This window comes from Drosophila montana, unplaced genomic scaffold (genome assembly GCF_035044405.1).
Source record: "Drosophila montana isolate Dmon_TW-CO22-7 unplaced genomic scaffold, ASM3504440v1 contig_2668_1, whole genome shotgun sequence".
In the NCBI taxonomy this organism is placed as follows: domain Eukaryota; kingdom Metazoa; phylum Arthropoda; class Insecta; order Diptera; family Drosophilidae; genus Drosophila; species Drosophila montana.
Window position 1 is genome coordinate 696,829 of NW_026997535.1, and position 18,819 is coordinate 715,647.

At 43.5% G+C, this 18,819-nt stretch overlaps 7 protein-coding genes across 8 annotated transcripts; 3 read left to right on the forward strand and 4 right to left on the reverse strand.

Annotated features, from left to right (window-relative positions):
- Positions 1-32: 32 nt before the first annotated feature.
- LOC135429593 (uncharacterized) lies at positions 33-905 on the forward strand. The gene is made up of 2 exons (XM_064683931.1): positions 33-186; positions 256-905. Exons 1-2 carry the CDS (start codon positions 163-165, stop codon positions 850-852), a joined length of 621 nt encoding a protein of 206 aa, XP_064540001.1. The 5' UTR covers positions 33-162; the 3' UTR covers positions 853-905.
- LOC135429592 (protein DPCD) lies at positions 891-1,684 on the reverse strand. The gene has a single exon (XM_064683930.1). It carries the CDS (start codon positions 1,588-1,590, stop codon positions 919-921), a length of 672 nt encoding a protein of 223 aa, XP_064540000.1. The 5' UTR covers positions 1,591-1,684; the 3' UTR covers positions 891-918.
- A 28-nt stretch (positions 1,685-1,712) lies between these two features.
- On the forward strand, positions 1,713-3,273 carry LOC135429591 (B-cell receptor-associated protein 31). The gene is made up of 3 exons (XM_064683929.1): positions 1,713-1,843; positions 1,935-2,516; positions 2,899-3,273. Exons 2-3 carry the CDS (start codon positions 2,016-2,018, stop codon positions 3,088-3,090), a joined length of 693 nt encoding a protein of 230 aa, XP_064539999.1. The 5' UTR covers positions 1,713-1,843; positions 1,935-2,015; the 3' UTR covers positions 3,091-3,273.
- A 26-nt stretch (positions 3,274-3,299) lies between these two features.
- On the reverse strand, positions 3,300-4,876 carry JMJD5 (Jumonji domain containing 5). 2 transcript variants are annotated; one of them, XM_064683924.1, is made up of 2 exons: positions 4,517-4,876; positions 3,300-4,464 (listed from the first exon to the last, which is right to left on the reverse strand). In XM_064683924.1, the coding sequence occupies exons 1-2, from the start codon at positions 4,805-4,807 to the stop codon at positions 3,523-3,525; spliced, it is 1,233 nt and encodes a 410-aa protein (XP_064539994.1). In that variant the 5' UTR covers positions 4,808-4,876; the 3' UTR covers positions 3,300-3,522. The 2 variants fall into 2 exon arrangements, with proteins under 2 accessions (XP_064539994.1, XP_064539995.1); XM_064683925.1 differs by having other exon boundaries at positions 3,300-4,435; positions 4,517-4,675.
- Positions 4,877-4,984: 108 nt separating this feature from the next.
- On the forward strand, positions 4,985-6,001 carry LOC135429589 (THUMP domain-containing protein 1 homolog). Its single transcript, XM_064683926.1, has one exon. It carries the CDS (start codon positions 5,037-5,039, stop codon positions 5,973-5,975), a length of 939 nt encoding a protein of 312 aa, XP_064539996.1. The 5' UTR covers positions 4,985-5,036; the 3' UTR covers positions 5,976-6,001.
- Positions 5,959-7,661, reverse strand: PMP34 (Peroxisomal Membrane Protein 34). The gene is made up of 3 exons (XM_064683928.1): positions 7,267-7,661; positions 7,128-7,188; positions 5,959-6,974 (listed from the first exon to the last, which is right to left on the reverse strand). Exons 1-3 carry the CDS (start codon positions 7,336-7,338, stop codon positions 6,157-6,159), a joined length of 951 nt encoding a protein of 316 aa, XP_064539998.1. The 5' UTR covers positions 7,339-7,661; the 3' UTR covers positions 5,959-6,156.
- An 84-nt stretch (positions 7,662-7,745) lies between these two features.
- Positions 7,746-11,992, reverse strand: Claspin (claspin). The gene is made up of 7 exons (XM_064683923.1): positions 11,046-11,992; positions 10,733-10,983; positions 10,084-10,668; positions 8,729-10,027; positions 8,403-8,664; positions 8,005-8,337; positions 7,746-7,943 (listed from the first exon to the last, which is right to left on the reverse strand). The coding sequence occupies exons 1-7, from the start codon at positions 11,940-11,942 to the stop codon at positions 7,824-7,826; spliced, it is 3,747 nt and encodes a 1,248-aa protein (XP_064539993.1). The 5' UTR covers positions 11,943-11,992; the 3' UTR covers positions 7,746-7,823.
- Positions 11,993-18,819: the final 6,827 nt, after the last annotated feature.

Below are 18,819 nucleotides of genomic sequence, written 5' to 3' on the forward strand. Positions count from 1 at the left end.
TAAAATAAATATATTGACCTATTATTAAAGCTACAAACTTGTACATATACAAATTTGAATTTCTTCAATGTTTCGATAAATTATCGATTAATTATCTGTGATGCAGAGTTGCCAAGCAGGTGGCTTACTGCGCAGGTAAATAAAAACCGAAAGAAATAAATCATGGACTGTGCACCGCTAAATTTGGTAAATAAAAACATTAATAATCGACTTTTCTTACCCAAATATAATATATATGCGTGTTAATGTCTACAGGCGCATTTCCACGAACGACGCTCAGAGCGCTTCATGCGTCACCATCGCTACGAAGAGGCCATGAAAGCGCTGGAGACATCTCTAATCTACTTACAGGATGCATATAAGAACGTACAACTGGCAAAATCGAAGGAGGTGCTCGACACCTTAACGCTTGACTTTCAGCGCAAGCTACGACAGATCGAGATGCGCAAAACACAACATGGGCTCACAAAGATGAAAGATTTTGGGCAGCTTAAGGAAACCAGCCCCATGCTACCCCTGCGTCCCGAGCAAGGCGTGGGCTCAGCGCAGTCCGTTGCCAAAGCCATCGATAAGACCGTGCAGGACTTTGATGCCAAATTCACGTCGACTATCGAGCGAAAAGTGTCAACGCCTGCGTTAGTTGAGCTTAAAGTTGAGGCCATGGTCAACAGCGATCCACAGACGGATAGCCAAGAATACGACAACCGGTCCACGCTGGAGCGAAGCTCAGAACATGATATGCCCTCCCTGACTCCGTTGGAGCTACCATCATTTGATTATTCATTGTTCACCAGCTCATCGGCTCCGTCGTTGGCGAGCTATATCGGCTTGGCCGAAAGTTTTCAAAAGTAGCTCCTTAAGCTCGTGATAATTAAATATAATGCCATTAGTTTGTATGTATTTTACATGCTGTGCGTTTTATTTGGCCAGCAAACCCTTTAGCAGATCGTCCATGTCTGTCTCCGTCTCCACGTTCTTCAGCAATAGAAGTACCTGCGCCTCCATTTCGCACAGAATGGCCGGCTTTTGGTAGGTAATGATGAGCGTGTTGAACTGATGATGTGTGCTGATATTTGCTTGGACCGGCGGTATGCTGCAACGATCCAGTTCCGGAATAGGAATAACTTTGTAGTACTTCTTGTTGTTTGTGCGCACGACGATCGCGCGTTGTTCGGGATCTGCACGGACATTGTAGACATCTATCGGGTACGGTAGATTACGTATGCGCCATTCGATGTTCTTCTTGGTCACCCGTTTGGTCAGCAATGGGGCTGCATTGCTTTCGCGCAATGTAAACTCGCCGCCAGCCATATTGTCCGCATCGCCGCCGCCAGCCGGGCTTGGTTTATTGCCGGCAGCAAAATTAAGTTGGCGTGGCTCCTCACCAAGCTCTATATCCCATTCGGGCTCGCCCATTAGTTGTTTGCATTTGCGCCAGGCACGTCTTTGCACAACGCCCGTATCCATATTGTACTCCTCGGCCATTTGCCGGCCATCCGGGAATTTGTAGAGCACTTTACGCAGTTTGCCGCTAATCATTGAATTCTTTTCAGCTGATTGCAGGTAATTCAACCAATTTTGGTAGGACATTTTGTCTATGGCAACAACAAATTAAACTAACAAACTGAATTTGATCGATGGCGCAAAAGCACATTTAGTTTTCCCTGGCAACCAGGGCTGTCAGCTGCTCGCTTTTGTTTACAACCAAATTGAAGAGCTGCCAACTTGTTGCAAAAGCTGTTCAGAAACTAGTCTGCAGAGTTGACGTGGCCGTGCATGACCGCATAGAAATACGCATATTTCATCATTTGCAGCTGTATTTTACTTTCTATAGCTATTTAAAGTAAGCCAATTTACGTTACTCGTTTATAAATAGCTACATAGCCTAACTAGACGTGTGTATTTCATACTAATATCGAAAAAATTCTTTGCAGCGCACAAAACGTCAACCGAATACGTGAGAAAACACAATCGAAGAAACTTTAAACTTTTTATTGGAAAAAAAATTCGCAAACATGAGTTTGGTGTGGACTTTGATCGCCACTTTTCTGTACGCAGAAATTGGAGTGGTTATGCTCCTGGTACTACCCGTTTTCTCCCCGTACAAATGGAATCGATTCTTCAAATCCAAATTCCTGTCTATGTTGGCACAGCAGGCCCATCTATACTTTTTCCTTATAATGGGTGTGCTGGTGCTGTTCCTGTTGGAGGCAATTCGCGAAATGCGCAAGTACTCCAACTATGAGAATACCGGTGAGGTGCATCTTAACGTGGAGATGCAGCACAGCATGCGACTGTTTCGCGCCCAGCGCAACTTTTACATTTCCGGCTTTGCGATATTCCTTGTCCTTGTCATCCGTCGTCTGGTCACACTGATTTCGGCACAGGCCAATCTGCTGGCTCAGAGCGAGGCCTCCATGAAGCAGGCCCAGAGCGCCACTGCCGCGGCACGCTCCCTGATCAACGAGAAGACCGACAAGGCCAAGGAGGCCACCGAGGATACCACACTGAATGAGGTGAGTCAGCCCTTATAGTTTTTAATAGTTTAGAGTTTTTGCACATCGTCAAGCCCAGGCATGTTTAAAGAGCTTTGCAAGTACCCAACGGCCCCCACCTAACACTTAGACCGTTTACTACTACCAGCTGTACAATCCAGGCAATTTGTTCTTGATACCCACATGGAAAGTGTTGGGCCAGCATAGCGATAAATCAAGTAAAACTCTCGTAAACTCTTTGAACAGTTGTCAAGCCTGCGGAAACGTGTGCAAGGACTCACCGCCAGAGTACACTAAGTTTTTCGAGCACATTCCCCAAAATCAGTATCTCCCCACACACACACACTCTCAATTTAAATATCCAAACTGCGTGGCCAATACTGACAACAAGCTCGTTTTCCAGCTCAACAAGCTGCGGGAACGCGTCCAGGAACTGACCGCCGACTTGAATCGCGAGAAGAAGGATAAGGAAGCAGTCAAGTCGCAGGCGGAGAGCTTGAACCGTGAATACGATCGGCTCACCGAGGAATACAGCAAGCTGCAGAAACAAATCACCATTGGTGCAGCTGGCGGTGCGTCCAACAAGGATGACTAAGCGAGGAGGTGCTCGGTGCGAGCAAAAAATAAACATTTAAAGAACGATAAGACTTAATCATGGCGGTCGGGGCGAAGGCATAAAATGGAAATATTTCAAGATTATGGAAGATTATAAATTGACAACATAACAAACCCAACACACACAAGCATAAACAATAAAAGCTTAGTTCTTAGTACACAACACACGTTATTGATAACGATTTACTGTTTATTATCTCAAAGTTCTCAAGCTTTATTTGTAATCTTTGTATTAATTCGTAAACTTTAAACATTGTTTGCCGCAGCCAGGAATTTGTTGGCTATAAAAATAATAATAAACACACTATCTTATATCAATACTCAAAAGTCCAGCAGCTTATGATTCACATCGTGCGAACCACGTCTTATTGGATGACGTCATTTGTGACGCACCTTACAAACACGTAAAGACCTATTCCCACCAAAAACTAACTGAGAAACTAGGTGTCTCGGAGCGCACGTAATGCCACCACTTAGGCGGTAAATATAAACAATCGCCGGGTTGCAGCAGCAGCTCATAGAAACGTACACGCCGCAGCAGGGGAAAGCGCTCAAAGTCCGGCTTTGCTGCATCAATTTGCGAGGTGTTGTTCAGAAACTCGCTTTCGTGTGTATAAAGATTTGCTGTCTCTTCTGGCGATGCCAATATAATACTCTTACAGCCAAAAACTTGGCACAACAAATTATGCTTTGGATCGTTATGCATGGGCGATATGGTGTGGCTAGGTCCTAGCCAGGCTTTGATATCGACACCTGGTGTATTATTGGAGGACACGGTGCAGTAGTCGGGCACACAAATGTCCGCCTTGAGCGCTGGTATCTGGGCAAAGAGCTCGTGCTGCGCCAGGTATTCAATTTCGTGATCGGCACTATAATTGCCTTCGCCAAACTGCCTGTGCAGAAAGACACGTAGCTTTACCAGCTGCTGTGACCACTCATCGCTGGCGTAATTGCTGCCAATTTCGATGGGCACCGTGCGATTGCCGGCTACTTTTAGCAGATAATTCAAATCGCGCCATTTACTTAACGCGGACCAATGATTAATCGTGTTGAGCAGAAGCGTGGGCTGCAGCGCCTGATAGCAGCTCGTGCGAAATTCAAGTATGCTAGGTGCCTCCAATTGGGGTATATCACAGCGCGACACGCGTCGCTCCACAGCCGTCAATATGGGCAGTGGCAATGAGTTGTTACTTGAAGTTGTTACTTCGTCCAGGTACTGCATCAGCGTGTCCTTTAGTTCATTACACTTTTCGTACAGTTCATCCGTGCAGCCCAGCAGCTGAGCTTCGTCCAAGACTGTGCCACATAGTTCGCGTTGTTCCAGGCTTGAGTTTTCCAACAGCAAAAAGAAAATCTGCCGATGTTAGGAATTGTACTTAAGTTACTTTTAATATTACCTCTATCACCTTGAAATAGCAGGCCAGTGCATAGATCTTGCGTATTGTCAGCGGCACACAGCTGAAGTGTCCACTATGTATACGCTCCCAGTTCTTGTCAACCAACGCGTGTATCAGATATGAAATTTCCTCCTCCTCCAGCCTATCCAACTGGTCGATCGCATGTCGCTTGCCAAAGTGATCTGCTGCTCGCTGGAGTATGTAACGCGCTTCAACTTCATTTTCCAGCAGCTCTGCTATGTCCTCAAACCGGGGCAGTAATTTGGCGAGCTCCAGCAGAGATGCCTCAACTGCACCCATTGGCAGGTTAAAATGCTCAAACCCAGCTTGTGCGGAACCCAAATTTGAAACGGCTGCCAATCAGCTGACATCGGCTGGTTTTTCAGTGTTGTGCAGTAGTGCTTTTTGCAGTATTAAACATACTTTTGCTGGTATTTTTAAAACTAGTGCTGTGCTGTCTGTTTGGAAATTTGGTCCCACCGCGCACCGGCTACAAAAATATTTCCATTTATTCTGCCGAACGGGGGTTATGGAGCCAGCCACAAAAAAATCAAAGATGGTTAATAATAAATTTAAACATAACAAGAAGAAGTATTTCCAGCAAAGCAAGAAACAGTTTCTGCAGGCTGGCCAACGCGGATTCCTTGTCACTTGCAACATGAATGAAAAGGCATGTGTGCGCGAATGTTACAATCTGTTGAACCACTATGCCGACGAGCTGTACGGCCCGGAGGCAGCCAGCAAACAGGATACAGATGCTGACGCTGTCAAGGATGGCGGCGGCGACGCCGATAGCGATGACGTGGATGCGGCTGTTGCCAAATGCCGCGAGATTTTCGAAAAACGCAAATTACGCTTCCAAAACGTTGACACAGGCACCACCAACTGTATATTTATACGCACCCAACTGGAGGATCCACTTGCACTTGGCAAGCATATTGTTGAGGACATTACTACGACGGGCAAGGCTATGTCACGCTTTGTGCTACGCATGGTGCCCATCGAGGCTGTGTGCCGTTCTAATATGCCGGACATAATCAACACAGCCGGAGCGCTGTTTGACAAACACTTCCTCAAGGAGCCCACCACATATGGCATCATATTCAATCATCGCTTCAATAACCAAATCAAACGTGACCCCATAATCAAAGAACTGGCCGAAATGGTCAATTCCAAGAATATAGGTAACAAGGTAGATCTGCAGAACGCCAAGAAGTCTATCGTTGTCGAGGTACTGAGAGGCTTTTGCCTGCTCAGTGTCATTGACAACTACTTGGAATTCAAGAGGTACAATTTATCAGAGCTGGCAAATGCCAATGGACAGAAGACAAATGCCGAAGGCGAAGCAAAGTCCAACGAATCTGATGAGCAGAAAGAAGACAAGGAGTCAGAGGCGCAAGACGATGAGCCAGAGACGCCCGCTGAGAATTCAACGAAATCTAATGAATCTGTTGTCGCTGCTAAATAATAAAATTTACTAATAATTTTGTTAAATCGTGTGTGCTTTCTTATTGCATAAACATTCACGCTTATTGGCTAACTTTGGAGTGTGTACGTGTGCTTCCGTGTCCGTGCCCGTATCAATATCCACCGCCATGTCATGTTGTGTTAAGAGCTAAACTATTGTAGCTAGACTAGACTAAATCCTCTTAAACTGCGCGTTTAAGCAGCAGCTTCACGATGCCGGCTATCTTCTCATAGGCCATAAACATAAGCGCCGCAGTCAGCACGGTCTGCAGTATTTTGGCCTCAAGGCCGCGGAAGAGCCCAGCGATGCCCTGATGCTGCAGTATGCCGACCATGAGCTCTAGCATGGATGGCGTCTTTGGCTTGCCCGCCTGCTGGGATGTTGTTGGTCCATTGGCGACATCGTTGGTGCGGTGACGCTGCTTGGTCTGCACCAGCTGCAGCGGATAGGTCAGCACTGTGGCAAATGCCTTGGCGATGGCACCAATTATGAAGAAACTCAGGCTACCCATTTCGCCGCCAGTGAAAATCAGAATGTTTCGCTTTAGCAGCTCGTACATCATGAACTGCAGCGCGGGATTGGAGACTAGCATTAGGGATGGTATTGTGCCCGACCACAAGCCGGTCAGGCCCTCTGTTTTGGCCACATACTGGAGACCCTGCAATAAATTCTTGTAATGCTTGTTAACCTCCTCGGACGTGCCGGCAACGTTGCGCATGCGCAAACGCGTATTGACCACCCAAAATGGGGTTGTCGTGAACACATTGATGATGCCAGCTATGCTGCCTAGCAGCAGATCCTTCAGGGCACTCTGCTGTCCGCGCGCGCCGTTCGAGGTGACCATTTTGAGCGCATGGAATGTGTAGAAGTAGACGAAATTCGAGATGCACAGACTCTGCAGCACTGGACCAAGTCCACGGTACAGCGCCTGAAAGCCTTCATTCAGCACAATCTCCTTGATAACCCGCTTTGTGCTGCGCACTTCGCCGGCCTCCTCCACTGCAAGTAAAGAAGGCATGAAACGGATTACCATGCGATATCAGTTTAATATCAAATTAAACTGTTTTGGAGTTTGAACTCGTCTAATGTTTATCTACGTCCGCATGCGCTTATCGAGCCCATTTTAGATTAGCCGGGAACACCGCAACTTACATTGCAAGCGGGAGCGCACCGTGTCCAGCGGGTAGAACGTGCTCATAGCTATGCAGCCGCCCTGTGCGAGTATTTGATTGAAATTTGTTTAGCATATTGGAGTTTGGACTTTAGTACCCCATTTTTGGGCTATACTTACGGCTGCGCCAGAGACGGCATGTACCCAGTTTTGGTAGCTAAACACTTGGCTTAGTTTCGATTGGGACACCATTTTGTTTTATTTTTCGTTAATTTATTAATGCTTTTAGGAAGGGGCAGCGACGCACGTCTGGCGGCGTCTTTGGGCAGCTACTGACTGATTGAGTGACCCGCACACCGGTCCAAACGTAAATTTAAACGACACGCTAGACGCCAGATTAGATTAGCGCAGTTCCAGCGCGAACTTTGTCGTGATATACGACGTTGATGCCACTTTGTTAGTTCGCCCAGCTGTTGTGCACGGTAATTGAGTTTGCGTTTATTCAGTCAATGAGTAATAAAAGATATTTGCATTAAACAATGTCAGCGCTTCCCAGAACAAATGCCGTTTTCTTTTACAATTCTTGGAGAGCGGCTCAGTGTTGCAAAGCGACCGCAGGGGTTGTGTTGCCGTTTGACAGTGCTGTAAAAAGTAAACAGTTTATATTTAAAAATCTGTATATTTACTTTAAACTTTATTATATTTAATTTAAGCTAAATAAAACTTAATTGTTTACACTAGAGCAGCTGATCAATAAGGCACTTTTCACGCCGCGGCTCCAGGCGCGGCTTTTTCATAAAATTAATGCCCGTCTCATTGCTGCTGTTTAGTAAATCTGCCGCCTTGCGTTTTTGATTCTGCAAGCGAATAGGAGAAATTAAGAGTTGTGGGAATGGGAAGCGATTGTGGCACACACACCTCATGCTCCTCCTCGGTTAGCGTGGCAAACACAAAGTTCTTAGCTTTGGCCGTCTTTACGGAAACAGTGCCCGCTGATCCGTCCACATCACCAGCTGCGCCTTTGGTCAGACCCGCCAGTTTACTGAGTGTCTCCTTGTCCCGTACCAGGAACGAGCCACGCACCGCCCGCTGCTGCTGTTGTTGCTGTGCGCCGTTCACGCTTTTTGAAATTAAAAATGGTGAACTCTTCTTCGCTTCAACCGTTGTTTTCTTAGCCGTAATAATGGTCAGTTTGCGCACAGTGCTGTTAACCACAGCTGGTGACAGGGGCAAACCGCTTCCTGTTGCTTCCTTTAAATAAAAATTAAATTCCTCATGAGCTCCTGCAGTAGTTTACAAGTAAAGCATGTGCTTACCCCCTTCAGTCCCTTCTCGAGCAGCAACTGCTCGCGCTCGTAGCGAATCTTGCGCCACAAATGCTCGTTCTCCTCATCGCCGCTGCCCTCGTTGGCTTCACCGTCACCGTTCTCCTTGCGTGGATCATCTAGGCTGAAGCCCAAACCGTTTTCGGCATTTTTCCATCGGAACTGACGCTGTCGTACAGCACCTTCTTCATCCTCAAAGAGCATCTCCTGAATCTTGCGCACCTCGCGTATGTCCTGGTCAAGCATTTTGCGGCTATTGATGTTCGAATTGCAAATTAAAAGTCAATTCTTGGATGCAGTTTTGTACCTGTACTTACGCATGAATCTGTCCCAGTTCGTTACGCAACTTCTCGCGGTCGAACTGATCTTCGTCACCCAGCTCAATGTCATATCTGTCCATGTTCTTCTCATCCTCATCAGCTGAACCCCATTCTGATTCAGATAGTTCAGCTTCTTTTTCCACAAAGTTCGCCGCACGCAATTTGCGATCCTTTTTCGTCATCTCGACAACTATTTCATTCTCCTCGGAGTCATAGTCGACGAATGTTTCTGGCACATCTGCCGGCTCTTCTAAGTCGCTTTCCGGCTGCTCCTCGTCCATATTATCAGCTGGATCTTCATCGCTTTCCTCGTCGTCGGAGAAACCCAATTTGGCCTTCTTCTTTTGACGCCTCTTAGTCATCTTTTTCGTTCGCGGTTTCTCAGCCTCTGAATGTTCTGCTGGCTCCTCATCGCTGGACAAGATTTGATTGGTCTCCGGCGCAGGCAGCGAGGTCGGTTGCGTTTCAAATGCGCCAGAACATAGCGATTCCAATTCATCGGGTGCTTGATCGTTTGGCGTTGCTTGTGTTATAGGTATTTGACTAATAAGTGCTCCAACCGTTGGTGCTGCCGATGACATGTCGGACTGGGTAAATCTCCCTGAACACAAGCCTAGCAGTTCATTCTCTTCGTCGCTGGCCGTGCGTTCAATTTCTGTATCGAACAGCTTGTGGGCGGATAACTGTAGCTGGGCGGCTGTCATCGGCGCCGCATTGCTTGGTTTGGGTGTCTGCAACAAATCGACGTCATCCTCGTCGGAGTTGTCGTCCTGGAATGCACGTATAATACGATTCTTGCGCTTGCCCGTCTGTGTTTGCTCTTCTTGTTCGCTGTCGCTACTGCTGCTTGTTGCTTCTGGATCTACTGGCTCCGATGCCACCTCTGTTTCCGACTCTGCTTCCAGTTCGGGATCGGCTTCGACACCAGCAGCTTCAGGTTCCGCATCTGCTTCTTCATCATCGTCTGCATCTTCTTCAAGCTGCTCCTCAACAATTTCCTCATCATCATTAATAATCAGTTGGCTTTTGCATGGTTTTTCATCTGGTTCATATTCCTCATCTTCATCTACATCCATAATGTCGTTTTCATCAGCATCATCATTTGCATCTTCCATTTCTTCAGCCTGCTTTTTGCGTAATTCATCCATTCGCTTTTTGGTAATCAACGTTTTTAGATGCTCCTGCATTTTCTGGTAGGCTGCGCCCGGTTTCTGCTCCTTATTGACAGGCTCCTCCTCGTGGAGATGTATGCTCACCTTCGACAGCTCCAGTTTGCCATGTGCAGTGGACAAGATGCTGCACAGATTTTAGCTTTAGAATATGCAAACTGATTAATCAGTTCCTCTACTCACTTGACAGTTTCCGTAGTCTTGTGCTTTTTGGCCTCTCGCGTTTTTATTAGACGTTGCAGCAAGTCATCGACACCGGTTGGCTTCTTGGCGAACATGTCGCCTGTTTCCAGGTCAATGATCATGTTGGCATCTCCCTTCAGCGAAGGACTTACATCGCTGCCCTTCTCGTCCCTCAGGCGTCGTATAGCTTCGCTTAAGCGTGGCGTAGACGGCTTAGAAGGTGGCGTAATGTTCAGTGTGCTCAAATCCAGTTTGGGCAATTCCACGATCTCAGTTACCAGCCTCGTTTTAGTGGGTGAAATCGCTTCTGTCATAGGTTGAGCCTCTGCCATGATAATTTCTTCGGCTTCAGTGGCTGCTGGAGCACTCTCAACATTTACGGAAGCGGCTGGCTCAGCTTCTGGTTGTACTAAATGGTCATCGATTTCTGGATGGCTTGTTTGTTCTCTGCCATCTGTTTCAATATCCTGCGCATCTGAATTGTCTTTTGTTGCAATTGGTTCTTCCTCTTCATCGTCGTCTTCATGCTCTGATTCAGATTTGAAGAACTCGGTGGCCTCCTGGGCGCGTTCCTCCATTAGCTTGCTGCATAAACGTGCTTGTGGTTAGGGCAGATTAATTGGCAGATGTTTAGGTGCCTGTAACTTACGCATATGCCTGCAACTCCTCGCTGGTCATGCGCAGACCCATTGATCTCCTTGGCTCTTTTTTGTTGGGCATGGGACTTCCACCGGCCAGAGCTACTGCCAGAGGCTTGTTTATGGTACGCCGGCTCAGGAACTCCTTGAGCGTGCGTGGCTTCGGCTGATGGTATGGTACGCTGATGTGTGCCTCACGATGCAGCCGCTGCTGCTCGCTTTGTATAGCCTGCATATCATCTAGCGCCTTCTTGGCTGAGGCCTGCAAAGGAGATTGTATGTATTGTATGGATTGTTTAATTGCTTATGCGATTCCTAACTCACTCGCATGGGTTTGGATTTGTGTGGCTTTTCTGAAGAGATCTCGGTTGTCTCCTGTAGGTTCATCGGTTCGTCTGTTTTACAATGCTCCGACTCGGATTCGGAATCCACAATCCCTTTAAGTTTATTTTGTGTTTCTTTATCACTTGCTTCTTCCTCGCTCGACTGGCTACTTTCCTCATCATCGCTATCCAATCGCTGTTTCTTTTTCCTATCCAGTTTCTTGCTCTTTTTCTTTTGTTTTGTGCGTTCCTCCTTCTCCTGTGGTTCTACTTGTTGCTCCTGCTCCTCCTCTTCGCTGTCTGTGTCAATAATTGCACATATCTTTTTCTTCAACTTCGGAATCACATTGTTTTCTTGTTCTTCTTCATCGCTGTTTTCCTTTCCTTCAGTTTTTGCTGCTGCCCTAGAATCCTTCTCCGCCTCAACTTGCTCCTCCTGTTCACTGTCAGAGTCAATAACTGCTGATACCTTTTTCTTGGGCTTAGGAATCACATTGTTTTCTTGTTCTTCATCATCACTGCTTTTCTCCTCTTCAATTTTTCCTGCTGCCTTAGAATCCTTCTCCGCCACAACTTGCTCCTCCTGTTCACTGTCGGAATCAATAATCGCTGATATTTTTTTCTTGGGCTTTGGGGCTTCATCTTTCTCCCGCTCATCTGGCTCTTCATCGCTGTCCTGCAGACGTTGGGCCCTGTTCTTGGGGGATATTTGTTTACCTGCTGGCGCAGGCGTCTCATCATCTTCGCTGTCCGACATTACCAACGCTTTCCCACCCAAAATATCTTCAGCTGACACGTTCTTTTCGTCTTCATCGTCAAATTGCAGCTTTTCCATGGAGTCGTTTGCTTTTTCATCATTTTCTGCTGTTGTTGCAATTTCTGCAACTGTTTCGCTCATATTTCTGGGTCAGCTCTTTTTGTTATTAAAATAAAAATAAAACAGTCGCAGTTGAACACGCACACACAGACACGCGCTGCAGCTCAATTTGGCGCGAAACACAACAGCTGATACGTTAACAACAAGTTGGCAGCTCCTACGACAAATATTTATGCAATAAGCTGGCAGCACTATCACAACAAACATTTTGCGGTGGCAGTCATGGGTACTTATTGGTTTGTGACTTTGCTAAGCTACAATGAAATTTCGGAGTGCACTTTACCAAAAACGTTCTTTTCAAACAGTTAAAGCGGTTAGAAACAGTTAACCGGAACAATTATTCAAAAATCGCTTTAAATTGAACGAAAATATTCAAATGCAAGCCCATTAAACTTGAATAGCGTGCATAATTTCAAATATAGGCAACAGTCTGTCAGCGTGTGCTTTATTTCGCCTATTAACAACTACAAGAGGCTGAACCGCACAATCGAAAATAATCAGCCAAAACGCATTTACATATCAGCGCACACACACACACACGCACACACTCATATGTAAGTATTTCACCTGTTCTGCTTGTTGTTGTTGTTGTTGCTGTTAAGTTAGCGAATTGTTGCAGTTGGTTTGATTTTGTCTGACGATGCTTTCTCCGCATCTCTTTTCATTTCTCTTTCACAGTTTTTGGCTTAGGGTCATTAAGTAACCCGGGCTACGCTGCCACCGTAAACGCGACCCCTCAGACCCTAACCGATATTTATCCATTTTGAGCCATAAACGGCATATAAATTTTCCAAATTTAATTAAAGCCATAGCCAAGCACTCTGACTTTACGTACCTTCAAAACCGACCATTAGCAGCTCCAATATTTAATTAATAACGAAAGCAAAAGCTGAAACCGAAACCGAAACCAAATCGTTTTGACTAGGTGTCAAATTCCATCAGCATTTCACTTTGTGCCCCACAGTGCCGCATTCTGTGCCGCATAATCGTTGTGGTTTCTGATTAATGCATCGCCAAAAAAAAACTATGTTCGACTTTGTTGCGCAACATTTGCCGGCCATAAACTACGAATCCTACACACAAAAAGACCTTAGAAAGATACATAGAAAGCGCCCGCTCTTCGCCATTTATGCATATTGTTAATTTCTTTTGCTAGCAAAATTCATAATAGATTTCTATCAATAAATTTAGCTAAGGTTTCGAATAGTATTTCTCTAAGGTTATATATGTTATGTAAGGAGCCACAGTAAGAAATAGGAGAAATAAAAAGAAGTTTTCATTTGATATGCATCTGATATTCATTCATATAAAATGTGTTGCTTTGTTTTTATACCCTGCACCCAAGCGACAAAAAGGCGTATCAGTTTTATGTTGCATGCAGAAAAGAGCAGCTCACCTTATAGTGCATATATATTCTTGGTCAGCATCAGTCGGCGAATCGGTTCAGCCAAATCCGTCTGTGTTTATAAGTTTCAAAAGTTCCTATAATATAAAAAATGCTTGATTTTAGAAAATATTTGCTAAAAATGTTTAATATTCAACAATTTTTCTAAAATAGGAATATTTTTTTTAATAAATGAAAAAAACTTCCAGAAATTACTAAAAATCTTGTTAAGTTTATAAATGCGTCGATCTCGAAAACCATAAAAGCTAGAGACTTGAAATTTGAAATATATATTCTCGTACGTCATATAAACAGAACGAATTTATCAGTTATTCCATTTCTTTAATGCATAGGCAGATTTTCGTTTAATTATACCGCCTGCTTGGCGCTGGATGCAGAGTATCTGTTAGTCGAGTATTGCCGACTTGTTTTTCCTGCTAATTAACACTTGATAGCATTTTTAATATATCATATACCGTTTTTTATTTTATATTAATGAACAGCTGCAACTCCCCCAACAAACCCTACCTTCAACTTGAGGCAGCCATCATATCATATCAAATCATCAGATCATTTTGAGGTTGGCTTTTCTTAAACTGTGTCGAAGTGTGCGCACCAATTAGCATATAAAGTTTCTCTTTCATTTGCCAAAAAAAAAAAAATTAAATAAAAAAAACTGTTAACTGCTTTCCGGCTGCGTATGCTGGTAGTTGGTTGTTAGCTGGAAGTGCTCCTCGAATTGGCCGCATCTCTTTTCATATCTATAGCAGAGAGTTTGTTTTTGGCCACTTACGGTACATACAGTATATAGATATATATATATATTTATATCTGCGCCTTGTTGTCGCCGTCTTTGGCGTTGTTGAGCTAATTTGCATACGCATGGAACACACACACACTCACACACACGCGCGTATCTGGCATCTGTAAATAGCATCTTTGGTTATTTTGTCAGCGAACGAAAGTGAAAATCTTGTGACTAAACCGCAAGATACACACAATGCTAACATTTCAAAAGTCTTTCAAAATGAGTTAGATAAATACTCGATACTCGAATTGCTTTTGGCCATTTGTCTTGCGCATTGGAAATTGGGCATCGGAATTCAATCAAAAAACAAACAAAGCGTGATGTATGCCCATTTCTTTAAGGTTTTTTAGAAAACTATTGTGTTGCTTTTTTGGCCAAAACAGTTAAGAGCTTGCGCAACTTTTAGCCAAATATACGACTTGAAATCGCTTTAAGCTTAACTTTTAGCAGCTTCAGCCAAGGCTGAGTACTTAGTGCAACTATGCTTCTCCCTTTGCCTCTTACTATGTTTGGGACATGCTTTTTTGAATAACTTGGTAATTTATAGAGGGATTCTTGTGATATTTTCAGGACTTATATAGGACACACAAAGGTGTGCATATCCAAACGCGACATTATTTACGATTAAGAATAAGTTTTATTCTTTAAGATTAAAGGGAATTGGAGTAGGTATCCCATAAATAAAATATCTATCTATATATACCATAGAAGAACTTACATGCCAAGTTGGACTATCTAGCACTTCGAATTTTCGAGTTTTGTCTAAAAAAACATGTCTCAAAATCTATATTTATGAGACATCATGAAAATGCATACAATAAAAGCCAAACTCTTGCTGATAGGAGAATAAAATTTTTCAATTTTAGACAGACTATATCGGCTCAGCTCTTCGCCTTGTCCAGGATATATACCTTACAGAGTGGGGCTGGCAACACGAGCTGCAACTGCTGTTTAAAGTGAATTTAAGTGGGCAGTTGTGTATCTTTCACAATTAAATGCAAATGGCCAACACACAGAGAGTTCCTGCCATGCTGTGGTTGTTGTTGTTGTTGCTGTTGTTCCTTGGCCAGAGACACGCCCAATGCCGTCTGGTTTCGGCTGTCTGCCTGATTGAGATTTTTGCCCGTTGCCGTTTTGGCGAGTGAAAGTGATATATGGCGCATGACTCAGGCCCAGGTAGCGGCCACACACACACACACACACAACTTAAACACACACCCCTTCATATGCATAAAACAATAATTAAGCCGCATTTTTATGCAGCACTAGACAAAAACAGCAAAAGGGCACAGCAGCCAAATAAACAAAAGCTCACGAGCGAGAAATCGATTATAACAACTCTGTACATTGAGAAAAAGCGGAAGATGGAAATTATAATTGTTCAAAAAAATGCTATATAAGGAAAAGCATGGGATGATTGAACTCTATAAGGGACAGACTAGGATGGACTTAATTCCATAAGGGACAGACTCGGATGGACTTAATTCCATAAGGGACAGACTCGGATGGACTTAATTCCATAAGGGATAGTATGGGATGAAAAGGTAGGTAAGATTCTTGACTTTGCCGAAATTATTAATCTTGATCTTTGATATTTGGCAGAAAAAAAAAGTATCTGAAAATACAAAGTAGTCTATCAGTATACAAAAGGAGATTAGATATGGATAAAATATAAATATTGTTCTAGCCTTGTCTTATTTCTTGCTTTATTTCTATGCAATAGGAATGATCTATCATTCAGATTTTAGTGTTCTTCTTATATTGAAAGCATAATCAATTGTATAAGTAGAAGAACTTTATTTTATATACTCTAATGCAACTCAGACTCAATAAATGAAGCATAGCTATTTATTTATATGCTCTACTGCATCTATAGATGCCATAATTAAGCCCATTTATAAAGCAGGCCTGAACCCGTCTCAGCCAAATAGCTTTGCACTCAGCTGCAACTTTATGTTGCCAGGTTCAATGTCTATATGCATAATCAGACTCACACTCGTCTAGGGTATGCAATTAAGTGCCGCTGACAGAAAAACAACAGCATAAAAAGAAAATAAAATAAGAAAAAAAGATTTAAAAAAAGTGCCCCAGAGAGGCTGACAAAAGAAATGGAAAGTGAAGTCGGCGAGTTGGGAGCGCGCGCCCTGCGATTCCATTGACCGAGGTTGACCGGAGTTGAGAGCGGACTTGCATAATGCTTGGCATCGACAACACTTGTGCGGGGCAGCGATCGGCAGCGTTCACAATATGGATACATTATTTTTTTGTTAATAAACAATAAGAGCTTAAGGCAGGCACCGTTACAGTCGTAACTGCAGAAGGGGCCAGCAAATTGTGCAAAACGTTGTCATATAACTGGTTTTGTTGTTGTTCGAAATAAAACTGAAACTGAAGCTGAATGAATCTGGAGTGTCCGAGAGATATCAATATGTAGTCGTTGTCGTTGTTGCCTTTGTTTTTGTTTGCCAGCGATTTTCCCCACCATTTCCAAAGAAAATAATGTGTGAAAAATGCGCTCGCATTTGTTGCTCATTTATCATCACAGCAGTTGCAGACATGCGAGTGCAGACGATATTTCAGTGATTATGAATAGTTCGATCAAGATCGAAAACTATAAATATAAATCTCGATATTAGCAAAATGTACTTTCTCAACTGGCTGCAGGCCTCAACAAAACAAGAAAGAAATGCTTAACCGATTCGCGGATCATTATTTTCATCCACTTCCATGATCCGAGTTTTCGGAGTCAACTATGGTTCTTTCCAAATGGCTTCGAGTTTTTAAAACAGTTCAAAATGAACTCTTTCCTTTTTGTCTTTTTATGAGCAGGCAAAATATATTTAGCAAACTCTTTTTCAAGCTGCCTTGCATCGGATCCATAAACTTGTTCAGGATTGCAAGTATTCTAAAATTCTAAAAAGCAGAAATATTCTCTTAATTTCAATTAAAGCAAACCTTTTTTATTTAAATATTCGGTATACCTAAAGGCTAGGCTCTGCTGGTTTGGTTCGTCAACTGTTTCAGCTCGTTTTAGGAATCGAATATATGCTACGCATTCGCATCGGATCAGCACAAACAATTTGACCGGCAAAGCTTACTACGTTTTTTAATACCGTGAACCCATTGAAAATTAATAAAAAGGGTATATTGGTTCCTGCTTAGCATCATTAGCCGATCCAAAAGTACACCTTTCTATCCGTCTGGTATGTATGAACGCGTCGACTTCAGAATCTAGGGCTAGAGATTAGATAGATCAGATAGGTCCTTCTAGTGCCCTCGCAGTATGAATTTGTTTTCGATAATTGATATCTTGCCTCGATTTCAACCAGGCGGTAAAAATCGATATCGAAATCCTGTTTTTTGAGCAATTCTCTTTGGTATTCATGGCCAGATTCACCAAATTTTACATGTAGCTTCTAGAATAGTATACACAGACCAAGTAACCCCCTCCCATCTAGAGCGAGCTGCATTCGATGTTGGTAAAAGAAGGTTCAGGGTATCCCCTAGTCGAGCACTTGTTTTTTACTTTCCTTACTATTTATACAAAATTTCAATTGCAACACTTTGTTTGTACATAGTTAAACAATTTGTGTGAGGGCTAACCTTCAAGAGTTCTCTCTAGAAAATGCCCGCATCAACATGCAGCATTTCCCAATTTGAAACTTGGTTTGGTGCGTCATATAAAAAGTGTGAACATAATTTGATTAGCATGCCGAGCACGTCCCTGACCCAATTTCGACTCCAATTGCGTCTTGAATTTGCCGTCAGCGTAACTGATGATAAACCCAAATTCGAGACTAGCACAACAAAATGCTGGCCAGGTAGGCACTGGATGGCGCTGGGACGAGCGTCATCAAAGCCACGGCATATGATTCACACCGGATCCGGCGTGCGACGACAACAACAACAACAACTGTAATAATAGCAATCCATGTGCCCATTGCCTTTGAATGAAATCGAAACCTGGTCGCTGGCAGAGCCGGAACTTTCGATTTCTTTCGATTAGTCGGGTGTGTCCCATGGTCTTCTTTGGGCTTCGCTCATGCTGTCATCGCTTGGGCAGCCAAGGCGCATGAATTTGCCACTCGCTGGCAAATCCGCGAGCGCACGCATAAATGAAAGTTCATGGAACGCAACACGGGCTGCTGTGTCGAATGGACAAAGCTATTTTTAACATGCTCGTGATTGGTTTTTATTTTTTGGTCATTTTCATATATATATATATATATATTTCGTGTTCGCATTTTGGCAAATTTGTGGCGCATTCTCATTTCACTCTTTCGCCATATTTGCGCCATTTCATCATCGAAAATTGCGCTGATTGTCGAAATATGCGAGTACTTAACGAGTTGCTGGCACATCTTCAATTTGCGCAAGAAATGGGCACAGAGCTGTTTAGCCAATTGAGTTAATTTATGCGTGGGTAGATTATCTTTACAGTTATTTTCAGCTATTGGACTTAAAATATAGCATTTCAGATCAATAAATCACGCTTAGAGTTTCACAATTAACTTTCAGTCTCTTTTGCAAATTGAACTTCTTTCAAATTTGTGAATTTTTTGACCGCTTTATCTTACTATAATAATATAATTACAGCAAATGTTATAATCAAAATATTTCTTTCAGCGCTAAACAAAAGACTCAGACAACGAACTTGTTTCTAGTTGCTAATTTGTTTTGATATGTTTTGAAACCCGAGCAGATAT

Bases quoted from the DNA above. Each gene is read 5' to 3' on its own strand.
- JMJD5 (XM_064683924.1), bottom strand. From the start codon at position 4,807: ATGGGTGCAGTTGAGGCATCTCTGCTGGAGCTCGCCAAATTACTGCCC. The intron at 4,465-4,516 runs GTGATAGAGGTA...TAACATCGGCAG, and splicing joins CACTGGCCTGCTATTTCAAG to ATTTTCTTTTTGCTGTTGGA.
- Claspin (XM_064683923.1), bottom strand. From the start codon at position 11,942: ATGAGCGAAACAGTTGCAGAAATTGCAACAACAGCAGAAAATGATGAA. The intron at 10,669-10,732 runs GTAAGTTACAGG...ACGTTTATGCAG, and splicing joins GAGGAGTTGCAGGCATATGC to CAAGCTAATGGAGGAACGCG. The intron at 8,338-8,402 runs GTAAGCACATGC...TTTTATTTAAAG, and splicing joins TCGAGAAGGGACTGAAGGGG to GAAGCAACAGGAAGCGGTTT.
- LOC135429592 (XM_064683930.1), bottom strand. From the start codon at position 1,590: ATGTCCTACCAAAATTGGTTGAATTACCTGCAATCAGCTGAAAAGAAT.
- LOC135429591 (XM_064683929.1), top strand. From the start codon at position 2,016: ATGAGTTTGGTGTGGACTTTGATCGCCACTTTTCTGTACGCAGAAATT. The intron at 2,517-2,898 runs GTGAGTCAGCCC...CTCGTTTTCCAG, and splicing joins AGGATACCACACTGAATGAG to CTCAACAAGCTGCGGGAACG.
- LOC135429593 (XM_064683931.1), top strand. From the start codon at position 163: ATGGACTGTGCACCGCTAAATTTG. The intron at 187-255 runs GTAAATAAAAAC...TAATGTCTACAG, and splicing joins ACTGTGCACCGCTAAATTTG to GCGCATTTCCACGAACGACG.
- LOC135429589 (XM_064683926.1), top strand. From the start codon at position 5,037: ATGGAGCCAGCCACAAAAAAATCAAAGATGGTTAATAATAAATTTAAA.
- PMP34 (XM_064683928.1), bottom strand. From the start codon at position 7,338: ATGGTGTCCCAATCGAAACTAAGCCAAGTGTTTAGCTACCAAAACTGG. The intron at 7,189-7,266 runs GTAAGTATAGCC...ATACTCGCACAG, and splicing joins ATGCCGTCTCTGGCGCAGCC to GGCGGCTGCATAGCTATGAG. The intron at 6,975-7,127 runs GTAAGTTGCGGT...CTTTACTTGCAG, and splicing joins GGTGCGCTCCCGCTTGCAAT to TGGAGGAGGCCGGCGAAGTG.